The sequence below is a fragment of the Cucumis sativus genome, unplaced genomic scaffold (genome assembly GCF_000004075.3).
Source record: "Cucumis sativus cultivar 9930 unplaced genomic scaffold, Cucumber_9930_V3 scaffold91, whole genome shotgun sequence".
Taxonomy (NCBI): Eukaryota; Viridiplantae; Streptophyta; class Magnoliopsida; order Cucurbitales; family Cucurbitaceae; genus Cucumis; species Cucumis sativus.
This window is the reverse complement of record NW_022279580.1, coordinates 116,993-133,017: the sequence shown is the minus strand read 5'-3', so window position 1 is coordinate 133,017 and position 16,025 is coordinate 116,993. Positions and strand designations below refer to the sequence as shown.

The window sequence follows — 16,025 nt, the reverse complement described above, 5'->3', positions numbered from 1 at the left end:
TACACCTAATATTAGCTACACAAATATGAGTACAAAGAACAGGGGGGAAACCCATATGCAGCCCAATAACATCCAAGGAAAACCAAAGTTTGAAATTGTTCTACCAAATCTTCCTAAATATTGATGTGATAAGACAAAATGGTCATCAAGACCATATAACAACATTTGACAATCAATTTCTATTTTCATCATTATTTTTAATGAAAATAACTGCAAGAGAACATTTTCAAAAAATAAAAAATAAGCAAAACAAAACAAAAAATGACAGATATAAGAAATTAGACAAAGAAGAATTGGGATTGAAGTTTTATTTGATGATTTAATAAAACGCTTGCAGGCACCTCACTTTACATAATTAACAGCCATGGTGAAGATATGTGGAAAATAACAAAAATTGAAGATTAATATAATAATGCTAAAGTCTCAATGTAAGATCAGGTGAAGAAGTACTCGTTGTTGATGGTGCCATTCTCGTATCTGAGTTCAGACTTGGAATTTCAGATGCTTCCCGAGCCGTAGAATCAATGAATTCGCCATTTACTCGTCGAAAACTCCCTGGCCAAAATGGCCCAACATCATCCTCTTCCACAAAATATTGCATTCCAATGTAGCCTTGATCAATCATGGCTCCAGGTCTAGCACTAAATGGCCGTTCTCCAGGTAAGATTTTACGGTGCACTGCAGCATGAGCTTCGATCCCAAGCGATCGATATGCAGAACCGTGTAGTGGCAGTGAAGCTAAGCTGGTATATCTGTTCGAGAACATACCCATTCGCATCGCTCGCTTTGCCATTGTCCTCTCCCTCTTATGAGCATTTTGATGGCCGCCTAGGGCCTGTGAGCTGAAGAATTTACGCTGACAGTAATTGCATGAAAATATCCTCAGGCTTGTTGGGCCCGAAATATGACCAACTACATCACTACTAGTCTCCCCACTTCCTTTTGCGTCGATATCATTTGAGTTAAAATGAAGAGTCAAGTCAAGGGAAACTAAACCTTGATCATGATTTGCTTTTATTGAGTTCGTTAGGCAGGAGGTTGTACCACTGTCCTTGGCCGTGTCAGAAAAAGCTTTGCTACTCATTTCTGAATCTTTTTCACATTCCAAATTAAACATTGGTGATCCCATATTGGAAATAGGATTTAGAATAACACGGTCGAAACTTTCGTTGACAATATGAAACACCGACAAAAGAATCGATGTTGGATGTCACCAATGTTGATTTTAACCTGCAAGAACAATGAAAACTTAACTAATGCAACTTTGTAAGAATCGGCAGGATTTATGCCACTTCAAGTCTCCATCAGCCTACGATAAACTAGAACAGTATGTTATGGTGCCACGGCTCGGTATCACACTACGACAAAAAATAATCACTGCTTATGTTCTTAGGATTTGGAACCTAAAAGGGCGAGCCATGCCTGTAATGCAAAACTATATATGCACAAAATAGAGATAAACACTCATCATACTAATGAAATACAAGGTCGGTGACCTTATATCAAGAGAAATAAAGTCTGTTAACGTAAAGGTAACTAGAACATCATCTCAATAGAAAATTTTAATAGATATTGCTAAGAATTTTCCACAGGTCTGTTTTTGAGAACTGAAAACAAATTCAATAGCATGACCTTTAATCACGTAAGATTTATGATACACAAAAAGTTAGTTTAGAGACAATAAGCAATGGAGCTTAATTATGACATACTAACTAATCTAGGTGTTTGGAAGTCAATACTTATGCACCTAAATTCACAAAGTAGGAAGTAATAATATAAACAGGACAGGTGCTTGGGGACTTTGGTACTTGCATATAAAAGTTGCATAATTGTTTTTTTTCTTTCACAAAGTGCCGAACATTCTTTGAAAAAGAAAATGAAAGATTACAAATGGGTGCACAAACTAATCCCAAACAAAACCAGTTGAACTAAAAGAGTAACGGGTTCCAATCAAAACAAAATGAAACATAAAGGCCAAAGGGTATTTACAGAAAACTATGCAATTGAAGCTCAAAGAGAAACATGAAACCTAACAACGTCCCACCCATCCTTCTTGGTTTTTCCCATCCTCTTAACACCTGATTGTTTCTCTCAAACCAAATACCCCATAATACCACATGTGCCACGATCCACCAAAACCGACCATTATCGAAGATTGGTGGGTGAGAAAGGAGCTCCTTGACCATCAAACACACATCTCTCAGTCTAACACCTTGGAAGCTAAACTATTTAAATAAACTATCCCAAACCAAACTAGCAAAAACGTAAAAAAATGGTCAAAGTCCTTAGTTGTGCCTTCGAAAAAGAGACAACACTTCAGAGACATCAAACTACACAACATCCTCAAAACATCCAACATGTTAATTCTTCTGCGGAGGACCTGCCAAGTAAAAAGATTCACCTTCTTCAAAAGTTTTACCTTACACGGCAGAAAAACCGAACGAATGGAGGAAGAGGAATTCATTGAAGACACAAAAAGAATAATAACCGAAGCTATCTAATATGCAAGAAACCTAGAGAAGATCCCTCCTCCCAATATGAACAAAAGCCCTCTCAACAAACGAGAGAAGGCTAATGTCTGTGTTTCCCCCTTGGTTAATGGACAACAAAACCAAGATCTAGAATCAAACCATTCTCTAGACGAGAGAGAGTGGACCCCACAAAATGATTCCACATGGAAGAAATCATGTATGAATGATGAGACGTGAAGTGGAAAGGTCTATCCCCCTAACATTCGTCTTCTTAAAGGAGGAATCCCTCCATCACCCACCCACAGACTCCACACGGGATAAACAACGGAAAACAATGAAAGCCATCGAATATAGCTCTCCAAGGATTTCTAGAAGTGGCTTTCAGAGCCTTGTGCAAGGACAACTCAGAAGGGGAAGAAGATCACACTTGCTTGCAATAACCTTATGACATAGACTCAAAAGTCAAAGCTTGCAGGGAAAACACCATAACCACTTAGCCAAGAAGACCTCTTTTCAAACCATGGTGAAGGACACCTCTTGGAGGATTCTAGAAAATTAAGATCATTCAATTGATGAATGAATACATCAACTACAAGCCTATAAGTCGTTTGACTTACCTAAGACCTGCTGGAAAATAAGAACCAGTGCCAAGGAACTTGACAACTTAACCTAGAACAATTAACCAATGGGTAATTTACAGAACCAAGGGGAATTAAACGGCCTAAAACAAAGAGTAAGACTTACTGACCACACATGAACAATATAAACGAAGAGAGAGAGTAAGTTTAACACAAAAAACCAGTTGATTAAGGGTAAGTTTGTATTATTTCCAACCAACTGAACCTTCTCAAGAACTCTGCAGCCACTCAAAATACGTTGAATCATTAGTTTGATCCTTGAACTTCTAGGGCGTTTGGGGCACCAATTATACTAAGACTGTAATAACCACTTACTGCTACAGTAAAAACTATTTTGTTATCTCCAATCAGCTACAATCAACATTATTTCAAAACCCCCCATTTGCTACAGTTTTTATTATTTTCTATTACTTTTACTATTTAACATTCATCGTTTTTTTTCATTCTTTGCACATACTATTATAACTAAAACTAAAATAATCTACACCTCAAACACTAACTATTATAATTCAACTATAATAACCTAGGACCATAATAACCAACTCGTTGCCCTAAACGCTCCCTTAGTATTGTATTTGTTAAAATATGCATTTAACGAAATGCTTGTAGGTCTCTAAATATCTGCTATAGCCTATTTAGTTTTTATAAATTGAAACGATTTTAATATGCCCTTGAACTCGCAATCTTGTTTCTAATAAGCTGGTGTCACTAACTCCATTAATTAACTGCTTAAACCTGCCTAAGATTAGGTAGTTGCATTATCATTAAGTAATGTAATATAGTCAAGCATTTCACAGAGGCATTAAACTGATGGAGTTGTTGGTAGGAATCTATTAAACACAAAATTTAAATTTCGAATCAATTAAAAACTTTTTTTAGAGGGACAAAATAGATACAACCTTTGAAAGTCCAGAAATCAATAACAGGCATTTGAAGTATAAAGTCTCAAGATGCTACCCTAAATTTTGTGAACAAACATGTAGTTTAATCTTTTAAACATATGTCATTCAGAGTCAAGGACAATCATAGAATAAAAAAGAAATTTTTGCCTACCTGTTTTTTATTATTAAATAATTAAACCATGTGATGTTCACCGGTATCACATTTCAACCTTCCTGTCTGGCTTTCAAGATACAAACAACCAGGAGAAACCATAAGAAATTGAAGTAAAATTTGAAGACGGGAGAAATTATGTGAGTAATTGAATAGATACATTTTTATTGTTTTTTTTAAAAAAGTAAAAGTTTAAACGTCTAATTTTGGAGGCTGTATGACTTAAAGCCCTAAACTAATAAATTAGTGTCATACTAGGAAACAAACTTCCCAACAAAATAATGTAATGAAAACCTGAAAGGGAAGAAGTCTGAGAACCAATAAGAAAGAGATTATGAAAATACAAATCAGTTCATAAATATCAAAAGGAGGAATAATTACCAAAATAAAAAGAACTCCCGAAGGGAATTAGAAAACACACTAAATCAATTGACTCAAAACCTTAACATTTCATCCATTTCTTGACGAAAGATAATCTTGGTGGCATTCAACAAAGGGATAATACACATTTTCTTCTTTAAGGAATGGCCACAAGATATAATATGAAAAGACTCTGATATTCCTTGAATGAAACCTTCGAATTTGAAGCCATAAAGTAAAAGGCATGAACAAGCGACAACAAGTAAAGTAGTTGCAGTTGCAGTTGATAAAGAAAAACAACAAGAAGAGGTCATGTGCAACTACTTGTAACTAAGGATGGTTTAGAGTCAGAGGTCTGTTGAATTATCTCACACAATGTATCTTTTATCGCTTAAGTAAAATGAAAGAAGTTCTATTGACATTTGTTTTTACGGAGAAGAAAAGGATAAACTCATTACATCAATAATCTTCTTTGTTAAATTAATTACCCTAAAAAACCTAATACCGCACTAATTAACAAAGACATAGTCATCCCTCTCCTCATTATGTTCTCAACTCCCATTAGCCAATTGCTTACTATAATATTAACTAACTGACAATAAAACCAAAGAGAAGCGAAATCCGACTGAAATAGAAACAAACAGGTACTCAAAATTCTCCAATGACTATTTTCTTGTATCTATCCATCTTCAACTTCCAACCTAAAACCGTTATGCTTATCACTAAAACAGAAAATTAAGATAATTAACTAATGAGCATACTATTACAAGCTAAACTCACGAAAAGGCCACTTCTAGATAATTCGAGTCAACATTTACTGAAGAAAACGCGTTCTGCACCAGTGTTCTTTCACCTAATAGCTGGCTACAAAGTTCTAAACAGAGAAAATATTGACAATTATCCATTTCTAAAGAGAATTAATAACAAAATTGGAAGACCCTCTTGAGAACAGGAGCAGAAAGGAAAAAGGGTTCCCTAAGTTAGCAGATAAAAACCCAAGAAATCACAAATTCGAGTAGAAAAGAGGAGAAAATCCCAGAGAAAAAAGGTATCCAGATGAAAGGTTGGGAAGAAAGTGAAAAACCCATGAAGCAAAAATGGATGAAAGAGAAAGAGCAATATGAAGCAGAATGAAAGAGAAAGTGGTTCTTACCATGCGTAAAAATGGATTTATGGAGAGGTTCAGATGGAGATGAAATTGGGAGTTGAAGAAGAGGTTTTGAGAGTGAATTAGTTGAGTGTTGTAGTACTACATAAAGCAAAGTAAGAGAAACGCAGACAAAGAGACACAATTTGTTTTTAAGTCATGGTGGTGGGTACTCGACGCAGAGTGAGAGTCAGAGAGATTGAAGCAGCCATAAATATACAAGGTTAGATGGGAAAGTTTCTATTTCCATCGCATGCTTCAAAAAAATGAAGTATTTTTTCCGTACACATTGGATCCAACTATAGATATTTTGGTAGCTAACACATTTTTGTTTACCAAGACACTCTTTACCGCTACCGATTACTTATAATAGTATAAGTTTTTATAGTCTCTCTTTGACCCTCACGAATGGAGTGCGATATTTTAGTCAACTTCACGTTTGGGGCATGGATTAAGCAAAAAGAGAATTAGTGTTCCCTTATTTTACGTTGAAATTCATGCCACACATTGTTTCACTCTATGCCACACTATTTCATTCTCTTGATTGGGTGCATTTGTGCGCCACCGAATTTATTTTCTCAAAATTTAAAAAACTCTTTGAAGGAACTTCTTGGTCTCTCGAGTATATCTTAGAGTAACCTTAGTCCGAGATCATACTACATAATGCTTCTGTTCTTTATCTCGGGCCTATCTCGGAGCCACGATGGCTCGAATAGTTAACCTAAATGTTTTTATTTTCATCTCCAAGACTGTCATAGCAAATTTGGCCGGAGAAAAGTTGACCTCAATTTTAAATGTTTAATTAAAAACGCATTATTTCGATGATGCACCTGGTCGAGAGAGACCAGGACATTTCCTTCAGGTTTTTTAAAAGTTAGAAAGAATCTCGGGATCGATCTTGGTTGAGATTGTCCCTTTCAGTAGTCTCGAGATGCATCCAACCGAGAGAAGCAGTGTGTGGCATGAAGTGGAACCGTGTGTGGCTGGGAGTGGAATAGTTTGTGGGAGAGAGATTTGGGAGTAAAATAAGGGGAGTTAAAAAACTGTAATCCCCTTTTGCTTAATTCATGCCTCATAGGTGAAGTGGGCTAAACATATGCTAAGTACATCTCCAGAAGGGTTTATTTTTGTACATTCCACCAAACTATTTAATCATAATTTATTAAACGAAAAATTTTGTTTTTTAAAAAATATTTTAATATCTTCCATGTGAATAGTTGAAAACGACAAGTATTATCCATTGAAATATATTAATCTTTTTAATATATGAATTGACAATTGAACATCACTACTAAGAAAACAAATGAGGAAAATTAAATATGCCAAAGTTAAAGTTAATAAAAGAAAGCATAAGACCCTAGGAGAGTTTCAAATTCTCTACTCTTTATTGTTCATATAAGTTGATCTATGGTTTTATTGGCTCCACCTGTATTAAGGATTTAGTGACATTTTAGGGTAGTTTTAAAATATATTGTAAGAATGAGATGATCTGCAAAAATAGGATTGCTTTATTGTTTTATTCAATTCAGTCTCTTTAATGTTCAATTCAGTCGCTTGAATGTCATATCATTGTAGTTTTAAAAAATGATTGTAAAAGTAGGATTTACAAATTAATGAGTATGCGTAATAGAATTTGTTAATTGGTTGTAAATATGGTGTAAAATTGGTTATTTTTAAAAAATTTCCTAAAATTTATTTACCCATCAAAATATCACACAATATTATGTAATAATCAAAATTTTAGAGAAATTTAAGAAATTTATTCAGTGTAATGTGTTGAATTAAATATATATATGTATATTTATATTTAATTAAAGATTTTAGAATTTGGGTGGAGAATGTTATTAATTATAGAAAATATTTCAAAAATAACAAATTTTACCAAATATTTATAACCTATAGTAAAATTTTTAAATTCTCACTGATAGTCACTTGGAAGTCTATCAATGATTATCGATAGAAATCATTGATAGAATCCAAAATTGTATTATACCTTGTAAATATTTTAATTTATTTTGCTATTTTTAAAAACGTCTATTAACTATGTAGTTCTGGTTATATAATTAATAAGTGAAAACTTGGTGATTATAGGTTTAAATATAATTATTGAAAAAAGAAATTAGCATCCCAAATTTTTAGAGAATTTTTATTGATTATCTTAAATTATCTGGTGTTATTATTGGAGCTAAAATTGAATTATTGAGTTAAGAAAATTGGTTGGAATTTATGAAATTTTAAAATAAGTAATTTTTTTAGAATATCTTATTAATTAAAAGAATTGAAATTTTAAGTTGATTCAATCTTGAAAGGAAAAGTTGACTTCGGTAGAATTGAAATTAATTAAGTATACGTGTGTATGTATATTTAACTGAGAATTTGAATTTTTAGTGTAATATGATTTTAATTCTTTGACTTTATATAAATAATTAATATGTAAAAGTAAAGTTAATTATACGATCAAATTGTTTGAAAATAAGATAATTAATGAAAAGAGAAGTTAATTATATGATGAAATATGATTCTAATTGTTTGAAAATAAGACAATTAACTACAAGAGTGATGATTGATTTAATTGGATGAAAGCATGATGAATTTAATTAGGAGAGAAAAGAATAGTTTAAATATATATATATATAAAAGTATATATTATGCAACAACAAAAGTGAAATAATAACGATGAATTGTAACGCCTTTAGTTTAGGACGAGACATGAATGAACTATATTAAAGTAATTCTAAGGATATGAAAGTAAGATTTAAGAAAGACTTTAAAAAAGTTAAAAGTTAATATTTATGCAAGGTGCATCTTCCTTCTCAATGACCCAATCATAGGAACTCCAAAGTTAAACTCTAACGACCCAACTCTTTATACTAAGCTGAGGTCATTACTACTAAAATAAATATAGACTTTCTTACTAAAAATATATAAAAGGAAAATAACTTTTCAATAAAACTCCAAATACTCATTTATAAATCATAATAAATTATGTAGAAATAAAAGTAGAAGTTAAAATTTTAGGTCGACCCTATCTGTCTTTTAAAGAAAAATAACATAAAAGTAACTCATAGGTTCTATAAATTTAAATAAAATAATGTAAACATAAAGACGGAACCAACATAAACTATCTCCTACGGGAAACCATGGTCACTTCTTGTCATTCACCAACTTTCTTCTACCCCTACATTTGCTTGAAAAATTAAACATAAAAAGAGTAAGTATAAACATATACTCAGTAAGGGACCCACTACTAATCCCGTTAGGTGTCTGTTAACTTTCCATTATAGTTTCACAAGGAAGTACTCCATAACTGTCGTGTTCTCGAACACACGCTATCTAGAGATCCTAAAAGAACACATTTGGTATTCGGTGAACCCGAAGGAAGACCTAAGAGAAACTAGTCTTCAGTGACCCGAAGGAACACCTAAGAGAAATTGGACTTTGGTGACCCAAAGGAACGCCCAAGAGAATTGAGTTGTATGTGACCCATCATACCACTCATAACATATACCAGTGGTCCAGTCGACACACATAGTCATAAAAATGTGGTGATCCCGAGGAACACTCATATAGGTACGATCCTAACAAACAAAGTTAACAGTCAGTCTATAACATGTAGCATATCATAACATATATCATATCTCAACATAATATATCTCAATCATAACATATCAGTCATCTATATCAGTTACATTATGTATATTAGCTATCTTAATACATAATGAAAAAATACATGCAAGCTCTGCATTCTATTTCGAAGTTCTAGTAGTAGAATCTCTTATCTTGAGACTAGGTAATAGGTTTTTACTAACGGTCGCGGTCAAAGTTTTCCAATGAATAGGTCCTAACATAAATAATATTTAAATTAATAGTTTGATAACCAACATCAGACAATTAATTACTTAGTTTTCCAAACTTACCAACGAAACTAAAAGGTTGAAACCAATTTAACTTTTGAGGTATTTCACCGATAGTTATTCCAATGAATTTTGCCAAAAACCTTCAAAGAACAAAAATCAAACTTAATTCCACACTTTAAATTATTTAAGATCCAAAAGGTATTTATTTGAGCATACCAAACCCAACCAAGTACTCACCAAGAACCAACCAAATGGCTTAAATGGCTAAAGGAAAGAACTGCAACAACTTGGCTCACATGAGGCTCAACTTGACTAAGACATAACAACTCGGACGCGACTTAGAATTTTGGAGGATTGGCTCGGCAAGGAGACAGATCGGCTCGAAAGGGACACGATTCAACTTGGGGTTTTTGACCGGCGAGTGCGAAGACAAAACAGAGATCAGAAGACGGTCGGTGAACGATGACCATTTGGATTTACGTGAGATAGAGATAGAGCCGACAAATGAAGGAGGAGACGTGTAACACCCCGAGCTCTAAGGGATTTTTTTTATTATTATTGTAATTAATTTGCCTTGTTATTTAATGATTTAAAAATTTGGGTGTTATTTTACTGTACTTGGGGTGGAAGAAAAAAAAAAAGAAATAATAATAATAATATACATATATATTTGTTTTTTAAAAAAAACAAAAATAAAAGAAAATAAAAGAAAAACAATTTCCTTTTTCTTCTTCACCCGCGCGCGATCCCCCTTTTCTTCTTCATCTTCTCCTTTTTCTCTCCCTACCCAGCCGCCGCACATCTCCCCTCTCCTTTTCGCTCGTCCGCCAACCACCATCACTGCCCAAATCTCCTCATCCCGTCGTCGCCGCTGCACTATTCGCCTGAAGTCGTCGTCCGTCCAGGTTACAAAGCCGCCGCGTACTGTTTCTGTTCGTGCTGCATCCCACTGCATCCTTCAGCCGCCGACCATCTCCCCTCTCCCTTCTCCTTCATTTTTTTGGCGCCGCTGTTACCCACACCCCCAACTACTCGTCGCGGTTCGTCTGTGCCTCCTTGCTGTCCAGATCTGCAACCGCTCGAGCCACTTCGTCACACTGTCCGTCATCTTCTGCTAGTCGCACTGCTCAGAAATCTGCATTGCTCAGCTTGCACAAGTCTTCTGCCCCACGTTTTGTGCCGCCGTGACGTCCGCAACCGTTCCACACCACCACGACTTTCCATATTCCAATTTAGGGTTTTGTTCTGCTTTCGTCAACCATTTGCACCGTCGCGTCTGTTCGTCGGCCGACAGTAAGTCAGCATCGTACTTCTTCTTCCAGTCGCAGTACACTCTAATCTATAATCTATTTGTACGATCTTTGTCATTTAGGTTCGATCGCCGCTGCCGCTGTTTTGTTATGTTGGAAGTGACATTCCCTCGTGTTCATAACCAAAATTGTGAATTTTGGAGTTCGGCTCGCCAATAATTGGTATGAACTCGCCAATACTTGGTATCTTTCATTGGATATAGTTTGTTCGAGAAATTGAGAAACCTTGAGGTAAGAGATTTTCTACCGGACTCAATAATATAATAAAAATTAAGATGTATTGATGGTATGGACCGTAATATTATATCTTTTAGGGATGACGCTCATGATGTATGTTTGGATGTGGACCTAATGTTTAATGTTTGCTGTGTTTGACGGTGAGAAATTTATATATATGTGCATGGATTGATGTGGACTTGTGGTTGAGTGTATGTTGTGACTCATAAGGACGTGGAAACGACTGAATCTCGTAGATGTTGCTATATAAAGTGTTAATTAGTAGATTGATTGTTGTTTAGACTGAATGTATGATCTACTCATGTTATGGTTGTGTGCTTGTTAACGGAAGAGACGTCATGGTCGTGCCCTTGTAGACTGAGGAGGAGGTTATGATTATTTAGTTTGTTAACTGATGTATTGATGATATGTTTTTGACTGACTTTGGGCTAAACTAGAGTAAGACGATTGTTTGGGGTTAAATGAGGAGTTTATGTGATGAGACTGTTTCTGTGAACGAAGTTAAGAGTTTATTTTGCCCTTAACGGGGCCCTTAACGGGACCCGTAGTTGGTCTCCTACTCAGTATATTTATACTCACCCTTTTATGTTTAACTTTTTCAGGCAAAGGTTGAGGGTGACAAACTGACGAAGGGCCGGTGATTGCCATAGGGAATATGTTATTTTTGCTTCCGCTTTATGTTTTTTATCTTTAAAACATTGTGATGGAACTAAGCTTACGAACTATTATTTTGGTAAAAAGTACTTTTAAAGTTTTAAAATATTTGAAATCGGGTCCGACTTAAATTTGTTTTTCCTCGATTGTATATTTTCAAAAGTCTTATATTTCATTTTGTATCAATCAAGGTCTTTTGTCAAAAATTAATGACTTCGACTTAGTTAGAAAAGTTGGGTCGTTACAAGACGAAAATGCGGTGGAGAAGACGCGCGAACGAAGATGAGGCACAATGATCGCAACAGTGGCTGCTTGATCGTGAGGGGTGCACAAAAAGGAGGTGGTCGGAGATGGTGGACGTTGGCATAAACATTGAAGAAACGGAGATGATTGGCGATCAGACAAGATTGTGATGGGCGATGACTCTAGGATTTTTTTGGAGGAAGAGGATGATGAGTAGTGTTGTTCACACATATTGAGGAGTATATATTCATATTATTATTATTATTTTCTTTTCCAAAATAACAAAAATCTCTCTTCATTCAATTTCCTAGCAAATCTTTTTTTTTATCTTCTCCAAAATTGATAATACAATGTCTTACTAATTATATTAGAGTAATTGTAATAGATGACCATTTGAGGAATAATAATTAAGGATATAACAATATTTAAAAAAAAATACAAATATAGCAAAACTATCATTAATATTTACAACATGGTTTATCGGTGATAGACTTCTATCATTGATACAGTTTGACAAATTTTGCTATATTTACAAAAAAATTTAAATGTTGATATATACTTAATTATTTTGAATCCAATTTTCAATTATCCCATTATATTATCCTTAATATGATAATATAATTATCTTTCTCTTCCGTAACTAATTATATATATACATATATAATTAACCAAATTCTCTAATCTCACAGTACCATTCAATCATCTTCAAATCTTTAACAACACCAAAATAAAATTCCCACTTCAATCATTAATTAAATATTCCTCTAATAAATATTTAATTGCTCCTAATTTTCACAAAATCAAATAATTCTTAACAATTAATTAAAATAACATCCAAATAATTTCAACATAATTAAATTAAACTAAGACAATTAAATTTAAAATTACCTTAATTTTTTTTGGTATTGCATAAGCATGCTTAGCTCGAAGCAATTCTAAGTTGGGTGACCTCTTGAAAGTTTTTTTTGACCAAGCATGCTGAAAAGATTCACTCTCGTAAACCTTTAAGATAAGTAAGACAAGTGAGAATGGTATTATCAGGTTGTAGGAGAGTGTTGGGGATATGAATTTTGGAATGCGTAAATTGAAAAGAAAAGGAAAACAAAAGGTTCAATAAGATAGTCTTACTGCGGCTTCCGCCGCCACTCACCAGTCTTTATCGGTCTTGGTTTGGTGAGTTTAGGTGAGTGTTTTAGGTCTTTATTGTGAGATTTTAATACCTATTAAAGATTACTTAAGACACTAAATTAAGTTTATTATTAAAATTGATTTTGGCTACATGCTTTAAAATGTCTCATTGGCAAAGCTTGAGGATTTAATTGGTGAGTTTTTCCATCAAGGATGAGAGACTTTTTCAATCTCAAGTTTGGAAGGCTAAGGTAATTAAATTAATAATTTGATGGCAAAAATTGTTAATTTTGTACCAGTGGAATTGTGATTTCATTTGCAGCAAGAAATTTAGCATAACCTAAGGTAAGGTTCTTCTACTGGATTCCCAATTGATGGTTAGATTACGCTTTGGACATAATTAATAATTTTATTAAGTAAAATTATTAATTATTTTCCTTATGTTTAGGTTAATTTGAGAAATTTTCCCACAAAATGTTGAATTGGTTTCAACCTTGATAAGTTAATTTGGAAGAATTTTTGGATGTTGGCCATTTTTAATTTTATTAATTAAAAATTATTGAAAATTTATTTACTGTTTAGGAACATGTTATTTGAAATTTTTTTATTGTCAGCAAAGAAACATTTTTTTTTTTTTGCTAATCTCTCAAGTAAGAGATTCTGTTACTAGACCTTCGAATGTAAATTTAAGAGGCTACATGTATTTACCAATCATGCATTGATGGTAGCTAAAATGCATATTGAGGTGTTGTCTGATGTTATATGATGATTATGCATGCTTTATGAGTTACATGATTATGAACTGTTATGACTGATGATTCATAGTTTGTTAATGTTGATTGTTACATGCTTTTTGGATTGTGGTGATTGTTAATTTTGGCTATTAGGATGTGTACCTACATGAATAGTGTCCCTCGGGATCATCTTCTTTCATAGATCTCTGACTGTGTGCGTTTGACGAAACCATCAGTTTGTCATGTCATGTTTTATGAGTGGTCCAACGGGATTACTTCACGACCCGATATCATGATTGTTTCTTCGGGATCACCAGACTAATGAGTGTTCCTACGAGATCACTAAATTGCGTGTATTCCATCGATCACACGATAGTACCAATACCTAATAATGGAAAGTTAATAGATCATCTAGCAGTGCTAGTAGTGAGTCTCTTACTGGATATATGTTTATACTCACCATTTTTCTATGTTTAATATTTCAGACAAAGGTAGAGGAAATGGTAAGCTGGTGAGCGACAAGAAGGACCTGTGACATGCCATATATTGTCACACCCTGCCCCACACTTTGATTTTTTTGGTACACATAGTTTAGATTTGGCTATCCAATAGCCCAACGATTTTTTTTTCACGATCTTTTTTATTTGGAATAACCAAATAATAATTTGAAAAAATTAAAAAATAGATTTTTTATATTTGGTACTCAATCTTGAACCAAATACAGTTTGAAAAAAAAAACCGCAAAAAAAGAGAAAAAGACATGGAAAGAAAAAAAAAGAAAAAAAAGACGATGGAAAGAAGAAAAAAAAAGATAGAACAAGAAGAGAAGAAAGACTATGAAATGAAAGGACAAACATGAAATAATTTTTTTAAAATGGATAGTTGCAAATTTAGTAATTAGATTCAAAATAATTAAGTATATAACAACATTATAAAAAATTTACAAATATAGCAAAATTTGTCAAATTCTATCAATGATATAAGTCTATCACTATTAACAATAAAAGTAGTTAGACTGTTATTTTCTGTTGTATTAGTTAATCTGTTATTTTCTGTTGTATTAGTTGTATTAGTTAATATGTTATTTTCTGTTGTATTAGTTAATCTGTTATTTTCTGTTGTATTAGTTGTATTAGTTAATCTGATAGACAGTTATCAGTTGCTGCCAAGCAACTATAAATACCAAGCTTGGTTGATGTAAATATCTTTGACATACAGAAATAAAGAATTTACTGCAGTCAGTAAATCTTTTCTCCCAAATTCTGCTTATTCTGTTATGGTATCAGAGCTATTTTCGCAAAGAAGAGTTGCAGAATAAAACCCGAACGTCCTTTACCCTCGTGCAGTCTACAGTAATGACGACACCTGAGAGTTCGACGTCCGGCAGCTCCAACTACTCAGTTCCGATTACCTCTTCTGATCTTGACGCCCAACTAAATCCCTTCATGCTTCATCATTCCATCACTCCAACCACCAACCTTGTTTCTACACCATTGGCAGGATCGAACAACTACTCATCATGGAGTAGAGCAATGATGCTGGCCTTATCTGGAAAGAACAAAGTTGGGTTCATCACCGACCTGATCAAGAAACCTTCAGAAGAATCTATTATCCGCTTGGAAATGCAACAATGATGTGATAGCTTCTTGGATTATCAACTCTATTTCAAAAGAGATAGCAGCAAGCCTCGTTTATAATGGAAACGTAAAGGAAATATGGGATGAATTGAAAGAAAGGTACAAACAGTCCAATGGACCTCACATATACCAGTTACGAAAGGACCTAGTAACCACTACACAAGGAAGTTTATAAGTTGAAATATACTATGCAAAAATCACCACTATATGGCAGGAACTTGTGGAATATCGTCCCATGGATGAATGCACTTGTGAAGGATCAAAGAAGATGATCGATTTCTTGAATGCAGAATTCGTAATGATCTTTCTCATGGGATTAAATGAATCCTATTCGCAAATTAGAGCCCAAATTTTGTTGATTGATCCTTTACCTCCCATAAATAGAGTCTTTTCTCTAATCATCCAAGAAGAAAGACAAAGATCCATTGGATCTTCACCCTCCATTGAGAGCATCACATTGATGGCTAACTCTGAAAGAAGATTTTCTTCTAATAAATCCAAGAAGAAAGATACAAGACCTGTATGCTCCAACTGTGGCTATAAAGGACACACTGCT

At 33.9% G+C, this 16,025-nt stretch overlaps 1 protein-coding gene and 1 long non-coding RNA gene across 4 annotated transcripts; one reads left to right on the top strand and one right to left on the bottom strand.

Moving 5' to 3' along the window:
* Window positions 1-278: 278 nt before the first annotated feature.
* On the bottom strand, window positions 279-5,895 carry LOC116401619 (zinc finger protein 4-like). Of its 3 annotated transcripts, none has more exons than XM_031890075.1 (3): window positions 5,676-5,895; window positions 4,163-4,232; window positions 279-1,230 (listed from the first exon to the last, which is right to left on the bottom strand). In XM_031890075.1, the coding sequence occupies exon 3, from the start codon at window positions 1,127-1,129 to the stop codon at window positions 416-418; it is 714 nt and encodes a 237-aa protein (XP_031745935.1). In that variant the 5' UTR covers window positions 1,130-1,230; window positions 4,163-4,232; window positions 5,676-5,895; the 3' UTR covers window positions 279-415. The 3 variants fall into 3 exon arrangements, with proteins under 3 accessions (XP_031745935.1, XP_031745934.1, XP_031745933.1); XM_031890074.1 differs by having other exon boundaries at window positions 4,163-4,228; XM_031890073.1 differs by lacking the exon at window positions 4,163-4,232 and having other exon boundaries at window positions 5,676-5,889.
* A 4,350-nt stretch (window positions 5,896-10,245) lies between these two features.
* On the top strand, window positions 10,246-12,273 carry LOC116406345. The gene is made up of 2 exons (XR_004219369.1): window positions 10,246-10,819; window positions 10,899-12,273. It is a non-coding gene; the product is annotated as an uncharacterized LOC116406345 (long non-coding RNA).
* The last annotated feature ends 3,752 nt before the right edge of the window (window positions 12,274-16,025 follow it).

Coding starts and splice junctions, on each gene's coding strand:
- LOC116401619 (XM_031890075.1), bottom strand. CDS start 1,129: ATGGGATCACCAATGTTTAATTTGGAATGTGAAAAAGATTCAGAAATG.